At 45.9% G+C, this 19,595-nt stretch overlaps 2 protein-coding genes across 5 annotated transcripts in view; one reads left to right on the top strand and one right to left on the bottom strand.

Moving 5' to 3' along the window:
* LOC132458921 (mothers against decapentaplegic homolog 4-like) overlaps positions 1–6,105 on the bottom strand; it is an 11,816-nt gene extending 5,711 nt beyond the window's left edge. The window contains exons 1-2 of one of the 2 annotated variants that reach the window (XM_060053316.1): positions 5,808–6,105; positions 2,606–2,850 (exon numbers count right to left, since the gene is read on the bottom strand). In XM_060053316.1, coding sequence (XP_059909299.1) covers positions 2,606–2,848 — 243 coding nt within the window. In that variant the 5' untranslated portion in view covers positions 2,849–2,850; positions 5,808–6,105. Of the gene's footprint in view, positions 1–2,605; positions 2,853–3,572; positions 3,680–5,807 lie in introns of those variants that run through there. The other variant, XM_060053317.1, reaches the window with a different exon arrangement.
* Positions 6,106–6,675: 570 nt separating this feature from the next.
* Positions 6,676–13,736, top strand: LOC132458907 (chromatin target of PRMT1 protein-like). Of its 3 annotated transcripts, XM_060053298.1 has the most exons (6): positions 6,692–6,928; positions 7,197–7,264; positions 7,384–7,489; positions 11,479–11,731; positions 12,537–12,665; positions 13,304–13,736. In XM_060053298.1, the coding sequence occupies exons 1-6, from the start codon at positions 6,923–6,925 to the stop codon at positions 13,495–13,497; spliced, it is 756 nt and encodes a 251-aa protein (XP_059909281.1). In that variant the 5' UTR covers positions 6,692–6,922; the 3' UTR covers positions 13,498–13,736. The 3 variants fall into 3 exon arrangements, with proteins under 3 accessions (XP_059909283.1, XP_059909281.1, XP_059909282.1); XM_060053300.1 differs by lacking the exon at positions 12,537–12,665 and having other exon boundaries at positions 6,676–6,928; XM_060053299.1 differs by lacking the exon at positions 6,692–6,928 and having other exon boundaries at positions 7,162–7,264.
* Positions 13,737–19,595: the final 5,859 nt, after the last annotated feature.

Genomic DNA, 19,595 nt, shown 5'->3' with positions numbered 1-19,595 from the left:
CTTCAGTGTAATGAGCAATCTTTAAGGCAAATTGGGGGCGGGGTCAACATGTGTCATTTGATCCCTCAGGATTGGATCACGGATAGTGGCTGTACCTAATACAGCGATATGATTGGTCGTTGGGTTGTAATGCACGACCAACTGACGTTTTTTTGACGTGAAGTGTTTCCAACAAGTGTTCTGTTTCAGGTCGTTTCTGCACCTAACGAACAAGACTGCAACATTTATCAAAACTAAACATGGGGGAAATGGCCTGGCTGACTCTATGGAAACCACTGGAATTACTAAACCCTCGCTTCCCCGAACATAATGTTGAAAATGAAGCACTATGGTTCCTCCACCAACCACAATCATGTACCAATTAATACAAATATATATCAATGTAACCCAATTGATACAGGGTTGCATTAGCAGACGCTTTTATTCAAATAACTTATGTGTATGTGATCATACACACATTCCTACAACGATGGCGGAGTCAACCATGCAAGGCAACAGCCAGCTCGTCAGGAGAAGTCAGGTCGAGTTCTCCCGCTCAGGGACACCTCGACACACTGCAAGGAGGAGCCGGGGGATCAAACTAGCAGCCAGAGGCCCATCACCAAATACTAGCACCAAACAATGATCGTATACAGTAAATCCTTACTCAAAAGGAAGATCATTCAACTATGAACCACTTAGCTCCACATCTAGCTCAACGGCACTTAGGCATCCAGACGACGCACGGGGAATCGAACCACAAAGCTTTCGTCAGAGAATCCCAACACCCTGGCAATGTGACGCTCAGCCACCAACCAAAGGCACACATGATACAAGATAATTGCTTGTAAAAGACAACCCTTCATCGTGGCAAAGCCTTTGGCTCCGAGGATCATGAAGGAAGACACCAGGCAGCATGAACCAAACACCTTCAGAGGAACGGCAGTAGCTCAGGAGGGAGAGCGGGTTGCCTGGTAACCGGAAGGTCGCTGGTTCGATCCCCGGCTCCTGCTAGCCTAGAGTGTCGAGGTGTCCCTGAGCGAGACGCCTCACCCTGACTGCTCCCGACGAGCTGGCTGACGCCTTGCGTGGGTGACACCGCCGTCGGTGTGTGAATGGGTGTGTGAATGGCTGTAAGTCAGTACGGGTAAAAGCGTCAGCCAAATCCACTAAATGTAAATGTAACAATCGGTGTTCGTGACTCCTCGTTCCAACGTTTGAATCGTAGGCAGCAGCAGCAGCAAGCAGCTCCAGGTTTGATATTGACAAAACAAGGAGGGGGGGGGGGGGACCGCGGCCGGGGTTGTTGTGTATTGGCCGGGGCTGAGGCCAGCCGTGTCGGGAGAGGGCCGGGTTATTGCACAGGACACAATAAGGGGAAGTGGACCTGTCTGAAGAATGCAAGGCAACTGAGGGAATCCACCGCTTACAGAAAGACATGAGGGGCTTAACACGAGCTGTGCTATCAGACCGATACAAACGTTAACCAGCATAACAGCTTTCAAAAAGAGAGCAAGCATGCTACCGCTACGCACAGGGATGATTGACACAAAAGGCTTCATTAAACTTCTAACCTAGTAAGACCGAATCTAGTTCAGCCTAGTGTAACCTAGGCTAGTCTAGCCTGATATGAATGGGTCTAGCCTAGCCTAGTCTAGACTAGCCAGGTATGAGTTAGTCTAGCCTAGTGTGAGTCTAGTCTAGCATAGTCTGAGTGAGTCTAGTGTGAGTGAGTCTAGCCTAGTCTAATCTAGCCTAGCCTAGTCTAATCTAGCCTAGCCTAGTAATAGTGAGTCTAGCCTAGTCTAATCTAGCCTAGCCTAGTATTAGTGAGTCTAGCCTAGTCTAATCTAGTCTAATCCAGCCTAGCCTAGTATGAGTGAGTCTAGCCTAGTCTAATCTAGCCTAGTCTAGCCTAGTCTAATCCAGCCTAGCCTAGTATGAGTGAGTCTAGCCTAGTCTAATCTAGCCTAGTCTAATCTAGCCTAGCCTAGTATGAGTGAGTCTAGCCTAGTATGAGTTAGGGCTTTGACTTTTGCCCAAAAATCATATTTGAAGTTCTTTTTATTTATTAATATTAATATTCAAATATATTTGAATATTTATTAACAATATCTTGACCATTAAATGCCTTTAGTAAGACCTGGATTGGGCTTCGCGAGGTTTGTTTACCGGCGTTGCTATGGTTACCGGTCTTGCGCGTTCCAACGGTTTATTGGATTTCCAATAAATCTCTGTCTAATCAATACTTCATTCACTGCCTCTTCCGTGGTCATTACAATATTATGAATAGACTCCGTCGGGTTCTCCGACGTCTCTCCCTCTTGGCCTGCCCATAACAGGTTCCAATATTAAGGGCTGCCTAATATTCGTTCGAATTTTGATCTATTTTTTGATATTCTAATTATATTCGAATAACGAAGTTCGGAGTCAAAGCCCTAGTATGAGTGAGTCTAGCCTAGTCTAATCTAGTCTAGCATGAGTGAGTCTAGCCTAGTCTAATCTAGTCTAGTATGAGTGAGTCTAGCCTAGTCTAATCTAGCCTAGCCTAGTATGAGTGAGTCTAGTGAGTCTCAACAAACCACACCCAGTTAGACCGACGGCGCCCTTATTTGGGCGGCCCTACCTGCAGCCGCCCGTCCAGCGTCCTCTGGATGGTCACGCACTTGCTGGGGTGCACGCCGTTGGTGGTCACCGCGGTGATGAGGGAGTCCAGCTCGTCCTTCTTCTCCTTCAGCTTCTTCACCAGGCTCTCGATCGCCCGCTTGGCGAAGCCCTCGTTCTCGCCGCCCTGGCGGTGGCACATCAGGCTGTGCACGATGCTGAGGCAGGCGTCGCTGCTGCTGGGGGCCGGGCTGAGCTCCGACATACCTCTGGGGATTGGGGGGGGGGGGGGGGGGGAGACAGGGGACGGATTGACATCCCGTTCGACCAATCAGCAGTGAGTAAACCGTTTCCTTGATACACTCCTTCTGGGGCCAACCGGCGCTGAGAATAGCAACGCTCTTCTCAGATGCTAGATAATGAAACTGCACAGTGAGGAATTTAGATTTAGACGACTTTGTCTTACACCTGAATCGGGGGTAAGAAAGGCCAAATAATAATTTACAGATTTGTCGTCATGTCCCTTTAAAACCCAACAGTTTTATACATAGTGACATACCAGTAAAGCATCCCGTCGCTGGGGGTCCACACACATCGAGAGACACCGGGCTGTCTATACATCATTTTATCTAGAGAGCTATCCCAGTTTCGGTTTGTATATCTTTACACCAATAAACGATCAATCCATCCATCCACCTCTTAACTAACCTGGCTGTCTACCTATTGACCCAGTATCTAACCATCTATCACTCTATCTATGTATCTAAATCCAAGTATCTATCTATCTATCCATATATCCATCACACTGTATCAAGGCTGGTTGTTTTAGTCTGTTTCTCTGGGTTCAGTTTAGGATTCTGCTGGTTCTACCATGGCCACTTGTATGGATGTATTCTGTAGAGTTCTGTCTGGAGCTCAACACTGACGAATGCATCTTCAACCCCTCGACTTCTAAAATGAATCAAACATCGACGTCATTTAACATTTACCATTCACTCTGAACCACAGCACTGATTGGCTGCTGACTCAGATGGTTAGGCCAATCAGGGAGATCACTGATAGGTGCCCCCCCCCCCCCTGACCCACCCCCCCCTACCATCACCTCCATATCCTAGAACAGGTAGACCATAAAGACCTCCTTGAGAATATTCTAGAGCATATGTTTGACTTGAAAACTGAAACGGAAACTTGACTGAAACTGAAGGCAGGCAGAGACATTGAAAGGAACAAAGCCATGTCCCTGAATCATTGGGGAAAGTCCATGGTCACATTCTATGGCTGAATATTTCTGGTAGTAGGCAAGGTCCTTAATAAACGTCGGCCACCAGCCAATAGTGCATCGATTTGGCAAGAAATGTTAAAGATTATCTTGGGCCCCGGTAGTAAGCGTCTATGATGTAGTAGTAAAATGAGGAGATGGGAACAGGTATCATTTTAAACTCATAGGCCCATCCGAGACAGGTAACTTCATTTCACACCTGTTCCATTTGTCTCCATGACGACAATTGCGAATTCAACTTAATTAAAGTCAAAGGCAAATGCTGCCTCGTTATCTAAAAATACACAAATTTACCGCTACCATGGCGACCAAAGAAGGGGGGGAGGCGTGGCGGGAGGGTCACATGACACATAACTCTTTGTTCAGTTAAATAAGAAGCCTAATAAAACAAACATAAAGTGATAACCTTTAAAAGGAAAAACCCATTTCTGATAGATCAAAAGGAATCCACAGTGGGCTGGCCCTAGCAGGCGAAGAACAGGAATATCTAACAAATAACTCACCCAACTGTCCAGACACATTCTTACTCCCCCTCCACTCATACTCTTTGTATTTTGCAAGCATTGAAAATTAATTTTTCCGAGTCTTCCAGTTCACAGACTGCATGTTGACGCAATTGGTGAGAAAATATAATTTGTGTGCCGGCAACACTATTACACACTTGCTCATTTTCAGGAGGGGATGTCCAAAAAATATTTTTGGTCTGTACTTATTACTTTTTGGGGCATTTAGCAGACGCTTTTATCCATAGCAACTTAAAACCACTCATACACATATAGACATATACCCACAAATATGGTTGAGTCAAACATTAAACCCGACCGAGCAGTTATGGAGGGGTTTCTTGTTCAGGAACACATCGACACTCAACTAGGAGGAGCCGGGGATCGAACTAGCAACCTTAAATCACAAGTCAACCAGATCTACCTCCTGAGCTAAGCCGACCTGATATTTGTATATTTATATTATGTGTGAAAGTTAGTACAACATATTTTAGACTGAAGAATTATTTACATTTTGAATAATGTAAGTGGAATTCAAAAATATAGTCTTAAAAACTCTACAAAACAAAACATCACTGATGACTAACTATGATCTATCTCTTACACCATATCAAACCGAAATCAAAGTTTAAAACCTCTACTTTGAAAGGGGTTATTTTACATTACAATGTATACATTTGGATTTGGGTGTTTCGCCAGTGTTTTAAGTAGTTTCTTCTTTCTTTCTCTTTACAGACATGACATCATGCTCCACATGACATTGCGTTCCGTTTATTACACTTATAAGGCAGTAACCACAACATAATTGTATACATTATGGCTGAAATACTACACGTGTATTGCACATATAGCCTACAGCACATAACGTTATTACCTATAAACATAATAAACATTTTATTGATGTTCTATAGCAGGAGAAATTATACCAAGGACTATCCCAAACGATAGTCAGAAACAAAGAAAACAATCTTATTTTAAACAATCAGAACCAGGATTTACTTTTAAAAGACCCACGATTAACGTTGGAACCGCCGTAAGGCCAAGGTGGAATGACATTCTATGTTTCCAGTTAAACTGTGAGAGATACAGCCAAGTATTCCCAGTATTTCCAGTGTTGGCCGCCTGCTGCCCTGCCATTATCAGCATGAAGAGGACACCCTAGTTTAAAGGACTTTAACCGACAATGAGGAGGAGGCTCGTGGTCACCCAGACCCGGAGACCCGGTGTGGGAACGGTCCCCGGGTCTGTCTGAACCAGAGCCGGGGAGGCGGCCCTAAGGAGCCCCAAAGTTCCCGGGCAGGTGTCGGTTTGAAACCAGCGGAGGACGCGGGGAGACGGAGGAAGGGTCTCCCGGACCCGCTGGCGGTGCTGCGTCAACAGTTGTCAGGGCAGGAGAGGGATCAAAGCACCGGGAGAAAACCGCGACCGTATGGTGTACTCACCGAGGAGAGGAGGGGGGGGGGCGCCTCACCGACACTGCGACGCCGCTGAAGCCCGGGAATGTTTACCGTCGGCGGACCGTGGATGTGTGTGTTGACGTCTGCGCGCGACTGTTATCTGTCTGCCGACATCAGCGCCGCCCTCGTGCACATCCTGCTGTTAATGGCTCGCTCCACCGCGGCAGCCTCGCGCCTCCTTCCCCACGCGATGCAATAACAAAGCGGAGGGGGGGCTCGTGAGCTGTCTGGGCCGACGGAGAGCCAATCGCTGCCGCCGTTCCATTTCAGCCAGGGCGGATCGGAGCCAACCGGGACGCGGCTTTGTGGAGCCTGCGGCCCGGGGGCCGGACCGCGGGATGTTGTGTCTGGGTTGCCGGGTGATTGGCAGGTCGGAGCCGGAGGGGTTGGGGCGGCCGCCTGGGGATTCTCTCCGTGGCGTGGCGCCTCCCTGCGCCAGGGAGATTGTTTTACCAATAAAGTTTTAATTTCTGTAGTCATTCAGGCAAACAGCTGCGCGTCTGGGACCCGCCGTGGATACGCGACACATGTTAGTTTAACGTCATCTTGGTTTAATGACAATTCAACTGCGTGGGGTTTCGACTTCGTTTTTTCTTCAGAAGCAATTAAATCTATTACCATATTTATTTTACACACTTTTGATTTCTGAACATAAGACAACTAAGCGTTCATCAAGCTCAATTAGAAAAGTATATGTATGACGTTATTTGTTTAATTTTCGTCCAGTATCTACCAAATCTATTCCCATATTGTATACACTTTTGATTTCTATAACATAAGACAAATAAACGTTCATTAAGCTGAGTAAGTAAATAAGGTATATAACGTTATGCGTTTTATATTTTCTAATACTTTATTTTCCAACAGGCCACGTGACGTAGTTCCCGATTGATTATTTTGACCTTCACGAGGACTGGTAGTTTAATCTGACGCGTGCATGATTTCATTCGAACGCACAACGCACATGTCTGAAGACCTTGTTCACGACGTAATGTGGTTTACGTAAAATCTCCTGTATTCCGCACTGTGGACGCACTTCTCGGATCCGAAGCCGCGGGGGGAAAAAAACTATTGACGAAGATACTTCGAAGTTACGGTAAATGTTCGTTTACTTCAGATATCGTTCAGTTCTTGAGATAATAACTTTGCGGGCTTTGCTTTTAATCGGCTTTACGTCGTCCAGCCTCGGCTTGCATTCTGGGCAAGTCAACTTTTTCTAGTTGGCTAGTGAGAAAGCTCAAATATATTTTAATAACACAAATATCAGGTGTATTGCAACATTAGCCACATTATGAAGTAAACAAATCGGGTGATGACTTGTCGTTTGTGATCAAATCATTAATTTGTGATTACGCTTTTTCACAGGCCCGACAGAAAATGGCGGACAACACGTTAGAACACCTTGTCCTCAGGAGCTCCTCCGGGGTTTCTCTCAATGACCGGTGAGTCAAACATCCATTCATTCAACTCATTCAATCACCAGTACCAATCGGCCAGTGGAATCTGGTGGTGGGCCCTTCGTCCAAGTGTGTCTCGTAATCAACGCGTCTGTCGTCCCCAGCTTCTCGAAGGTTCTTGAGGCCCCGGCCCCAGGTGAGGTGAAGCTTGAGCCCCTCGTGGACGACCTGTGCTTGGACGACGAGGTCCGGACTGTCCTGCTCAGGAAGGTATCTACTGGGGGCTGGCAATGGGTGTACAATTGAGGTTATATTAACAATGGGTGTACATTTGAAGGGGTCTTCGTAGAGCCCGTTGACTGGTAACCTTACCGGAAGGTTGCTAATTCGATCCCCGACCCGGAGGGTCGAGGTGTCCTGAGCGAGACGCCTCACCCTGACTGCTCCCTACGAGCTGGCTGTCGCCTTGCGTGGATGACTTCGCCGTCGGTGTGTGCATGATTGGGTAAATGTTAAATATTGTAAATTGCTCCGAGTGGCCACTGGTTAGAAAAGCGCTGTATTAATGCAGTCCATGTACCGTTTATACCCCGCAGTACGCTGTGAGTGTTTTCACCACGGAATGGGCTGGGCCCACTCAACGCACCAACGCAATCACAAGTGTTTATTTTGTCTTGACAAAGCTGTATCAGCCCAAAAAAAAACAAGCAGTGAGGAGAGGATGGCGGATGCTAAATTTGTGCGGCCACCCTCTGGTCTACTGCATGTGACTCTGTTTTGAGTCGGACAACAGCGACTTCATGCTAAGGCACGGGTAGTAATTAAGAAGTGTCTGCATCCGAACAGAGAATCTAAATGTGTTGAATGCCCGGCAGCCTTTCGAAATGAATGAGCTGTATTTTCACCAAAGCGATCCTTTGTTCCGTATTCAACTCTGCCCAGAAGACATTTGTTTGAGACAGAAGGAAAAATCACCATGTTACCCGGGAGGGTAAATTTTGTGTCGTTCTGTATCCCCTCTTTTCGGCTTCCTAATCTCTAGCTCATTGAGAGATAGTTGGTGTTATACAAGTCTTGTTTACACGTATTTCCCCCAAGTGCAGAATGATGTTCTTGATATATATAAAAAGCAATGCATTAATATCATTATCATCCAAGTTATATATTGTCCAGTCTTTAGAACAAGACTAAAATAACATAAATCAGCCTTTACTTTTTTTTTTTTAGTTTTGCGACGATGGTAAACTAAAATCCCAACAGGCTCCGTCTCTGTATGTTTCCATTGGTTATCGACGCTCAAGTCATAAATGTTAGGTTATAGTTGCGTAGCTGTGTGTTAAGTCATTTTATGGTTAGTCTCTGTGCTTTTACATTGACCTGTTGATTAAGCCGTGGTGCATTGAATGGTCATTTTATGTTGCTGGTCCTTGCACCAAGAAAAATAGAATTAAGCATTGTGTAGCGCCTTATATGGGCTATCTCTGTTGTGTACGGGGAATGGGTTAACCTAGTGATGGTTAGTGCTTGGCACTTGTTTCGATGAACATCCTTACTGTACCGACAGCGATATATTGTTTCTTTCTTTTTCTTTCTGACAAATGTACTTATTGCAAGTCGCTTTGGATAAATGCGTCTGCTGAATGCTCCAAATCAAAATGTAATGGGTTCAACCCACGAACCTTTCGGCTGTAGTCACCCTAACCACTAGACCAGTCACTTTAACCACTAGACGATCCCACCACCGTCACCATAATATTGTGTCTGATTGAACTTCAGCAGATTTGACAGGAAGATTAGATCTTCCCCTGAGGGGCGAATGCAGCCTCTATGAACACGCGTGTCGCTTGTTAGGATCCAGCTGTTACTTATTGTACTCCTGGCTCAAACATGCAAACGGAATACGGCATGCAAAGAATCGACTGGCACCACCCCACTGTTGCCTAGTGGCTTATTCCTTCACAATAAGTCCTCTTGGCTGGAGTCGCACGCCAACTCGTCTTGCATTTCTTTAATCCATTAATGCCGTTGTTTATGCAGTGTTGTTGGGGGGGGGGGGGGGGGGGGGGTGGACTTGCCCCTCGTAGGGCCAGGGGGCCCTTCACTCTACTGGTTCCCCTGATTCGATTTGACTCTGCCTTAAACTTGATTATGTTCCCAGGGCTGCAAACAAGCAGGGATGCAAGTGGCAGAGAGAGAGAGAGAGAGAGAGAGAGAGAGGCGATGTTGGATGAAGAATGCCGGAGAAAGTGTTGTGGGCGTGGCCGGTAACACGACCCCGCTGCCGGTAGGCCCTGGGGCTCTGGGTGGGGGCGCGGGGGAGGGCGCCCTCTACTGCTCAGCCGAGGTACTGCAGCAGGGGTGGCGCTGACCAAAGAGAAGCTAGGTTAACTGAGGTTCGACCGCCTCTTGCACCAATAATGGCGGAGAAAATAAGTCTGCACGTTATCTCAGATTGACTATATCAGCCACATGCACTGAGTGCCCTCTGACTGGTAGCCTTAATATGACATATTGCTGTGTGGAGGAAGTTGATCGTCTTGGTTAACGCCACGCGTTGGATTAGATTTTGCCCCTTGTTCTTGGTAGAGACGCTATGGTGCAGCATCTCATCCAAGCCATCTTTGTTGTACACGCGGAGTTGGGTAACCTAGAGATTGTTAGTGCTTGGCATTTGTATCTTATTGTATTTTAATGACAGGAGGGCCTCCTTTATAAGCCCTCTGGGGTTTATTTTGCCCACCCCCCCGGAATTATGTATGCATGCATCTTTTTTTGTTGTTATCTTGTTTATGTCGCACAAAGAAATAAAACTAAACACTTGGTACTAGGGATGGGCGTGAGGAATCGATTACTCGAGTACTCCTCGTTACAAATGAACTCGGTTGGTGGACAGGCAAACTCGAGTTTGCATATACACACACAAATTCGAATTTTCTGTCGGCGCCACTAACGCATGACGTGGGCACAAAGAAAATTAAATGCATCCATTTCCATGGCGCGTTCCGTGCCGTGTGCAGGCACGCCAGAATTCAAAAAGTTAAGAGATGGCGGTTAAAGCAAACCGCAGCGAAGAATTGAAATACTTTAAAGAAATAGGAGATCATAAGGTGAAACGTAAAATATGCCAAGCGAAATCGAGCTACCAGAAAGTACTATGCGGCAACATATGCTCCTGAAACACAACGGTGAGTTCGGGAAAGCAGACCCGCAGCAACGGTGAAAGTGAAAGTGTGTCGGCTATTTTCACCGCCGCTAGACGCAGCTGTAATCCCGGGCGTGTAGAGAAGATCACAACGCTGAGTATTTCCATAGTCCATTTGCTGCCGTTTTATTTGCAGCTTTAAGCATTTATTTGCAATGGTTCGGCTACTTGTTTCGTTTTTTTAAACTGTTGCAGGCCTTGGTTCGACGTGATTTAAATTGTGAGACGCATATTTATTTATTTTTATTTTTACTCTGATAACTCTTGACTGTTTTGATGGAGAATAAGCATTACATGTTTGGTTGGTAATATTGCCGTTCATCATCAGGCCTATTCCTGCTGCAGATGCGTTGTATTCTAAAAATAGATTTGATTTAACGAGTACTCGATTGATCCTCGAGGAATTCCTTCGATCACTCGAGTTTGGAATTTACTACTCGTGCCCATCCCTACTTGGTACCATGAACATGCTTACTGTGCCGACCGTCTTAAGTTGCTTTTGATAAAAGCATCTGCTAATTGCTCTGAAAGTAGATCTAAATCATATAAACAAAGTGTATTATTCCCATTAACACTCTTCCTAGTGCACGGCGATTAATAGAATTTTGATAGTGATTTCGTTTTTTGCGTCGATCGATCACAAAACGAATATAATCGAGTCGAAACAAATTTTATTTATCTTTTTATCGAATTTTGATTGTGATTTAGATTTCAGCGTCAAACGATCACAAAACTAATATCGAGACGAAACAATTTTTTTTTTTTTTCATCAAATGTTTTATAGAACAGCTGGACACATCTGTACATTATTTTAGATTTGAACATTTTCTATTCGTCCATTTTTGTGTATTTTTTTTTTCTAAGAGGACATTTCAAAGGTCCGTTACAAAGTGTTTGTTGGGATGGACCTAAATAAATGCATCATGTTTTCAAACTCAAAAAATAAAATAATTGTTTGTATAATCGTGATTTCTATATTGACCATAACAATCGTGAGCGTGATTGTGTGTTTATCCACCACGGAGCGGCCCTAACTCTCCTCCGTCTCGTTCCCCAGACCGGACCGCAGCAGCGGCCGACCAGGGGGGCCCCCCCCGGGGCCCAGCGAGGGGGGGGCCCCCGGCCCCGCGTGCTGACCCGCGGCCGCCGACGCCCCGGGGGGCTGGGGGCCCCCCTGGGCTCGGCGGCGCTGGAGGACCGGGTCCTGGGGGGGCGGCGGTGCCCCTGCGCCCTCTGGGGGCTGCGGCTCGGCTGGGCCGGGGAGGTGCTCGGGGCGCGGGCGATCCGGAGGGCCGGCTACACCCCCAACCGTACGTCAGCGCCTCGCCTCACACGTCTCGTCTGACGTTTAGCGGTCCCGTGGCGGGCCACCGGGTGTGCTGTGATTGGCCGCTGCAAGCCGGTTCGGGAATCTGCCCCTTATGACGTCACAGGTGGGCGTGTCCACCTAGATGTATGACGGATAGATGAGCAACGTTTGCTACAGGGTAGGCTGGCAGACCGATCTATCCAGCACACATCTAGGGGGACACGCCCACTAGTGATGTCAGAAGAGGCCGATTTTCTAAACGGCGTGTAACGGCTGATCCCACTCACACCCGGTGGTGCAATAGGTGACCTTTAAGCCGTACCGGGTAGGGCTTTGACTCCGAACTTCGTTATTCGAATATAATTCGGATATTGAAAAATAGATCAAAATTCGAACGAATATTAGGCAGCCCTTGATATTGGAACCTGTTATGGGCAGGCCAAGAGGGAGAGACGTCGGAGAACCCGACGCAGTCTACTCATAATATTGTAATGACCACGGAAGAGGCAGTGAATGAAGTATTGATCAGACAGCGGTTTATTAGAAACCTAATAAACCGTTGGAACACGCAAGACCGGTAACCACAGCAACGCCGGTAAACAAACCTCACGAAGCCCAATCCAGGTCTTACTGAAGGCATTTAATGGTCAAGATATTGTTAATAAATATTCGAATATTAATAAACAAACGAACTTCGAATATGATTTTTGGGCCAAAGTCAAAGCCCTGGTGCCGGGTGTGGGTGGTGGTGTTGAGCCCCCCCTCCCTGTGGTGTGTAATGTGTTCACACTGATCCGGTCGGCCAGCACTGAGACGGCGCTGGCTAACCATGGTAACCACGGGAACGACCAGCGTACCGGTCCAGACTAACACCTGGACCAGCACCAACCCCACACCGGTCCGGACTAACGCCTGGCAACCCGCCCCCAAACAAGGTCTCACTCTTTAGATACTTACCAAGTATGATGTCATCTAAAATAATGAGAACTGATTACGCCGCCATTCATTGCAGTAGTCCAGCGATAAAAACCCCAAGAGTGGTTAACATTTGACCGTTTCTGGCCTGGTTGGTGTCAACCGTATTTTGGTAATGTTGGCTGTTGGTGTTTTTGCCTTGTTGATGCTCTCAGTGTAAGGTTGAGGTTGGCCTAGTATGACTAGAGTTTCCTGTTTCTATAGGACAGTCTGTGTTTCTGCTAATCCTGCAGCCAGCAAGTGTTGCTTTGTCACACATATTACCGGTAATCATGATATTAATAACATTTCCGTTTCAGAAGTGGTTGGGTAGCATTCTGCTAAGATAAACGTGACTTTTTTGCGACGAAAATGCGGGAATTATGGAATCATGCAAGCCCCGCATATTTTGTGCGGAAATCGGCAATTTATGCGGTGAAAGTGCGGCATATTTGAAAAAATGCGGCCCCCGCATGAATATGCGGACTTTGGCTGATTATGCGTTGAATTATGCGATCGCATAATCACGTTTTTCTGAAGGGACTGTCTAATACTCTGTACTAATACTCTGTCTAATACTCGGTGCTCTAGTACTAATACCTTCTGTCCTCTAAACCAGGCTGGAAGGCCCAGTTCAGGAGGAAGGTCCCCAGTAAGGAGGTGCTGGACCAGCAGCTGGACGACTACATGTCCAAGTCCAAGAGGTACCTGGATGCCCAGCTGGACGCCTACATGGCCCAGGCCGGAGACCGGCACGCGGACGATGAAGACGACGACGACAGGAAGCTGTACGACAGCGACTGCGCTGAGTAAACCCGGTCCGGGGGCGTGTCTTAGCTGGAGGTTTATTTTATAGAGCGCTTTATGTTTTAACGTTGACCCATTCAGTGTCTGTGTGGTTGTTTTGTCTTTTTACTCAAGAGTCCAGTTTCACCAGCAGATGTTTTTTAGTTGGCAGATGTTTTATGTCAAATGTCGGGTTTGTGTCGTTGTGTTGTGATCTTCTCTGTGTTTAGGTTTAATTAAAGGAGGCTGTGGCCCAATCGATTGAGCATCGGTTGTTTCTGTGAAAATCTGAACGTTCTGTTTAGTTGGTGTTGACATGTTGTCCGGGTTTTCACGGTACTAGTCTCAGGACTAGGAGGGTGTGTCAGATGAATGTGCCGACCATCAGGCAGGTTACTTGATGACTTGCTTGTCGTGCTAAAATCGTCTTCAGCGGTGGACACGGCTGCAGTTCACAGCCCGATCCAAGGTGTGGAGGGGGGACACGCCTTACTAGAACAAGATGTAAGGGCCAGGCCAGTGTGAGGTTATTGGTATGGGGACAAAAGCGCTGTATTAGCAACGTAATATTGTAGTGTAAGAAGCATACAGAAATTGAACGTGTTTTATACTGACCTATTTCAGACATTTTATAATGACCCCCCCCACCCGGGTTAGAGTATGACCATACCATGGAGGTAGGCTAAATGTAGTGATGCTGCCAAGTGTGGAGCATTCGGAGATGAGATCAAATGGGTTCAAACATGTCCGCTGTACCCTGTGAGATATGACAGTGACGCGTCCTGAACAGTCAACCAATCGGGGTCCCTGAATAGTGCTCCACATCCTCATACCCATCATGCAATGTACGACAACGACTGTTCACCGATGTGCATCTCTGATCACCGGGGAACTTGGGGTTGAACCAGGGATTTGAACAAACCTTTATTTATAAAAAATAAACTGCAAAATATCATTTGAATGCATGTTTCTCAGCCGTGATGGAAACGATGACCAACTGTGGGAAAATACTAATCATGCTGGGCGGTGCTGGAGTCGACGGAGCTCAGACAGGTACCATGGTCTCTCCTTCTGATTGGACGCTTCAAACTCGTCCCCCTCTGGCTGGGCCGAAGATCTAAAACGAATATAAATCAAATATTACAAATATGTACCATCAATAACGACACTAGAAATCTGCAGGAGTGTTCTGTTCAAGGTTAATGTCATGCCAATGAAGATGATGTCAGACAAACATTGTACCAAAAAATGTATGAGGGGGGGGGTTGTGTATTTTATTGTATTTTTTAAATCAAAAACACTAGGATTGATGTCGATTTTATGGAAATGCGAAAATTTAATATAACATTAAAATGTCAATTGTGCGCCGTCTTTGCTGAGACAAGCTAACTGAGCACAGCTTAAATCGGGAGCTAGATGCGGGGTTTACCCCACAAATAAAACACATGGAGTAGTGGAAGAAAAGATACAATTTTCACAATGATTGGCAGGAAGTTATTTAATTGACAAGTGTGTGTGATTCTTATTTGCGGGGAGATTGTTGCAACGGCCAAGCAGCAAAATGTTCCAGGCTAACTTCCCACCTGGCAGTGCCCTCGGGCAGGAAAGGCTTGCCAGTTAAAAGCAGATTTGGGAAAACTCGTATTTCAAGAGGCCGCTGAAAAAATCACAAAAAGCAACTGAAGCTTCATTTAGAACTGCACATTTCTGAAATAAAGATCTTTATTAAATATAGATGTATGCTGAATAGATCAGTCTAGCAGCCTACCAAGTGGACTGTAGCCAATGTCACTAATCTATCCATCTTACATCTAGAAGGACACGCCCACTTGTAGTGTCACTTGTAAAAGCACAGTAATGCCGCCTTCAAAACAGCTCGGAGGTTCGGAAGCTCTTGCGTGTCTTTGCGTAAACCTTGGATGGATGCCCGCAGGGACCTCTTTGTGCTTCTTTGCTGAATCAGATGAATCAGTTATTAGAACTGATTACGGTGGTTGAACTAGAGCGAGAATTTATCAGGTGATCTTTGTAATTGTAAGCTGTAATGTAGCGTAATGCAAATGTTAGAACGGGTGTTAAGTTTGCGTCTTTGTGCTTGCTGCAAGTTCACTTTAGTCCATCAATGACTTATTTTTTTTTTTGCCGTGAGAAATTAGATGTGTGGCGTGTGTAAACAGGCAAAATAGTGTGTCACACGGTGAAGCCGTGAGAGTTGGCAGGTCTGATACCATGTGTTCTCAGCCATGAACCATCGGGGGGGGGGGGGTTAAAGGATGACAGCTAACTGATCCTACCTGGAGGCTTAAAGCCCGCCCACTCAATGAAGGACATGTGGGACAGCCAATCCAAGCAGCAGAACCAGGGTCACCTGACCCATACCGACAACCTGTGAGGGAAGGAAAGGTCGATTGTGTTGGGATGTTCTGAGGAGTTTTAGAGACATTTACATTTACACGGTTTCATCCAAAGCACATTTGTCAGAAGAAAGAAACGACAATGTATCTCTGTTGGTACCGTAAGGATGTTCATAGAGCCGACAACAGAACTAACAATCGCTAGGTTAACCCATTCCCTGTACCCAACAAAGACAGCTAGGAGAAGGCGCTACGCGATGCTAAGTACTGTTTTGAAGTGTAAGGAAGTACAACGTACAATAAGACCAAGATAGAATGGTGGCTATATTGATTCTTACTATAGTTATTTTTCCCTTGCTATAATATTTTCAAAGAAAGCTGAACTGAAACCTTATCCTACCGTCTGGTCGACTGAACCACTTCCCCAGTCGCCATAGTAATCCACCGTTTCATCTGGTGGAAGAATCGACATTAGTTCTCCACATCAGGATGCTAAACATCGTTGGTTAATTTACCCCAAAAGAAAACCTGTCCCCTAAGCTAGTTTACAGACACATCGAACTAACAAAAGTTAGTTTTGTATCCATTTAGAGTAGAAAAGGATAGATACAGGTTGTGAATCTAGGTGTGATTACTGTCAAAGTAGTAGTAGCCTGTGAAGTTTGAAAAGTCGTATTCTCCTGGGTCCTGTGTGATGTAGTCCAGTTGAAGCCCTGTGGGAGAAAACAGATTTAATCCAATTCAAAAGCAAAATCAATTATAAGAAAGAGTTCTATGTTGAAGAATACATTCTGACACGTATTTGATCCAAACCCCAAATGATGGCATTAAGGTGGGACTGGAGAATAGCTGTTTGACAGCAGGTAAGGGCAAAGGGAAACACACAGCTCCATGTCAGAGTCTTACAGCCACACCAACCCGGTTCACTCAGCTTCCCATGACCTGAAAGTAGGGCATCGTGCTGATCTGGCGGTCATGTCTTCGGGTGAACGCACTTTAGTCTCTCAGAGATAAACCTCATGTTTCCATTTCCGGTGTGGAAGATTCTTCACAACCGGTTCAGCCCCCAGTGAAGACTTAATTTCCTATACTCAAAACCGGGACACCCCAGATGAATGCGTGCTCCTGCACCCTTGCACCCCGTCACTCTCAGCCGCCACCTGTCACCCCCCGCCCCACCGACACGTCTGGGCATCGAGCGAAACATAACAAGGGGTTCAGCGCCCCACCACCGCCCGGCGGGACAATGCTGCAACCGGAGCCTATCACGCCTGTATCTCGCTTCAACGGCTTCACACGAGCATGAGAGAGACTCGGGTTCAGGGAATCTGTTAAAAGAGATGACTCACACTCATCGGCCAGGGCCCACGAAAACACAGATGGGTCTATTCTTGATTTGTTTTTATAAAAAAAAAAATCTATCTTGAAAAAAAGTAGTAAAAAAATAGTTGGCATCCTGTAAAATTGATTACACTTGATTGTGAAGGGTCACGTTATTTACATGTTTCATTGAAACCATAATCCGAGCGTGCAATGGCCTTGGCTCTGGGTCTCGATCCTGGCTGGTCTACGAGCCACGCTGAACTGGGAGTAGCTTGGCTTTAAGCCTCGCCATAAAAATGCTGACAGGGAACAGGCATCTTTTTTTTTACGGGAGGAAGCATCAGCATAGTTTTGGTTTACGGAGGCCTTTGTCTGGTCACGTTGGGGCCGTGGCAGCGTGGATTCTACGACACATCATGGGGGTGGAAGTTACGCGCCCTGCAGCTGTGGACATCCTATACGGCCTCTCATAACCTTCTCCCAACTTCTGGTGCACAAAACCTGGATCATAATCGGGTGTGGTCTCGATTCTGTTATGGCAGGAATATAATCTGGTGGGAAATTCGTCCGGTATGATATCAGTGTGAAAAAAAAAAGTGAACTGAATGTGGTATGACTTTAGTTTGGTGTGAATTTAATCTAGTGCAACTTCAGTTTAGTATGAACTAAATCTGGTATCACTTCGATTTAGTGTAAATTCAATCTGGTGTGACTCTGAACCATTGTCAATATGGTGGTTAATCACCAACAGAGACAGAATGAAGAGAGTATATAATGACATAATCACTCTGTGGATCTCCACCTCCATAGATGGTAGACAAACTTCTGGCCCCAAAGGATGTAGTCCATTCTTGGAGCTTGCCCCCATCCATGTTTTATCATATTCCTGTGGTGTTTTAATATTGTTTTAATATTGTTATTATTGTACTTGATATTTTGTAAAGTGTATTGAGACCATGTACCATGGTGATTTTGCACTTTAAATAATAAATTGATTGATTGATTGATCCACATAATTTCTTATTAATAAAGGGGTTCTTGGAACTAATTTGTCTCCATTGGAACTGCATGTTTTACCTGTCTACGGTCACTACATAGGGAGGCCTGAATAAAAAGATGGTGATCATAATAACATTATTCAAGTTTAATCTAGCTGGTCACTTCCTTCCCCCACTTCCTCTCTTCAGCCCATCAACTATCACAATCCTGCACAAACTCATACTACACACACAGATACACACACTCATGCACATACTACACGCACACACATGCACAATCCTACACAAACTCATACACAAACTACACACCCACACAAGTACACACTGAAATACACACACACACACACACACACCGAATACATCTTCCAGACAGCTGAATAAAGACGTCTCAAACATGAGTCTCCACATCCCCTTTACAGCACACGTACAAGACAGTACCACAAAGACACACACATGGCAACCCTTGTGACTCTTAACCACTTCTCTTCTTAAGTCACAACTCAAGAATCAAGCCTGCTCAGATTTCATGTCTACAAGAATGCCGAGATTGGAATGCATTCATCAAATAAAAAGAACAGCGGTAAATAATCATCATAATTAAGAATAAAAGTCAATCTTCTTCAAAATTCTGTCCCTCTATGAACCACCTCTGGGATATTCCCAGTCAGTGACAGTGGGAGCGTCCCAGTGCCCCCAGTGGACCAGTCAAGGACCGGGCGGTACTCACCACAGCAGGACATCAGAAGAGCCACGCTCACCCAGAACCACAGCAGCTTGTACATCCTGCTCCTCTCTTTCTCTCTCTCTCTCACTCACTCACTCACACAGTGAGCATCTGTCTGGCCCACCAGCAGGGGTAACCAGATCGGGGTTTGGTCCCAGGGGCGGTGGTGGGCATGGCCCCGGAGAGTGGGAGGGGCTAGGGCTCACATTCAGTGACTATCCGTGATTGCAACGTCTGACATTGAAGCTGTGTGGGGAGACGCGATGGTTCATGGCTGAGAGAACACGTGGTATTTATAACAAACACCCACACATGTACACCCACCTGTTAGTGGGAGGTAGACTACCTGTCTGAACTTGGTTGGGTGGATTGCCCTAATGTGGGACATTTTGGGCTTTTCAGACTTATGTAGAATATTACGATGTGAAGGCAACACATTAAATCCACATCCAATACCTTTTTGAAACCCTCAGGGTGTGTCCTAATCAAATCAAAAGAGAAAATGCAGATAACACATTCATAAAATAAATTATATAGATATCAGTGCTCTTAGTGCCAAACTTTCTGAGAAAATGTGCAGCTTCCTAATGTGGGACAGTCATTTGCCTAATGTGGGACACTGTAAAGTCTATGTTAAAAGGTCTAAACCATGGTGCACCTTCATTCATGAACGATAGCAAAAGTTCCCCAATAAGTCCACCATTGTCCTCTGCACAGCTTTCATGA

The sequence above is a fragment of the Gadus macrocephalus genome, chromosome 6 (assembly GCF_031168955.1).
Source record: "Gadus macrocephalus chromosome 6, ASM3116895v1".
Taxonomy (NCBI): domain Eukaryota; kingdom Metazoa; phylum Chordata; class Actinopteri; order Gadiformes; family Gadidae; genus Gadus; species Gadus macrocephalus.
The sequence above is the reverse complement of the archived record's forward strand: the minus strand, read 5'-3'. Positions and strand labels throughout refer to the sequence as shown.

Bases quoted from the DNA above. Each gene is read 5' to 3' on its own strand.
- LOC132458907 (XM_060053298.1), top strand. The intron at 7,265-7,383 runs GTGAGTCAAACA...TGTCGTCCCCAG, and splicing joins GGGGTTTCTCTCAATGACCG to CTTCTCGAAGGTTCTTGAGG. The intron at 7,490-11,478 runs GTATCTACTGGG...CTCGTTCCCCAG, and splicing joins GGACTGTCCTGCTCAGGAAG to ACCGGACCGCAGCAGCGGCC.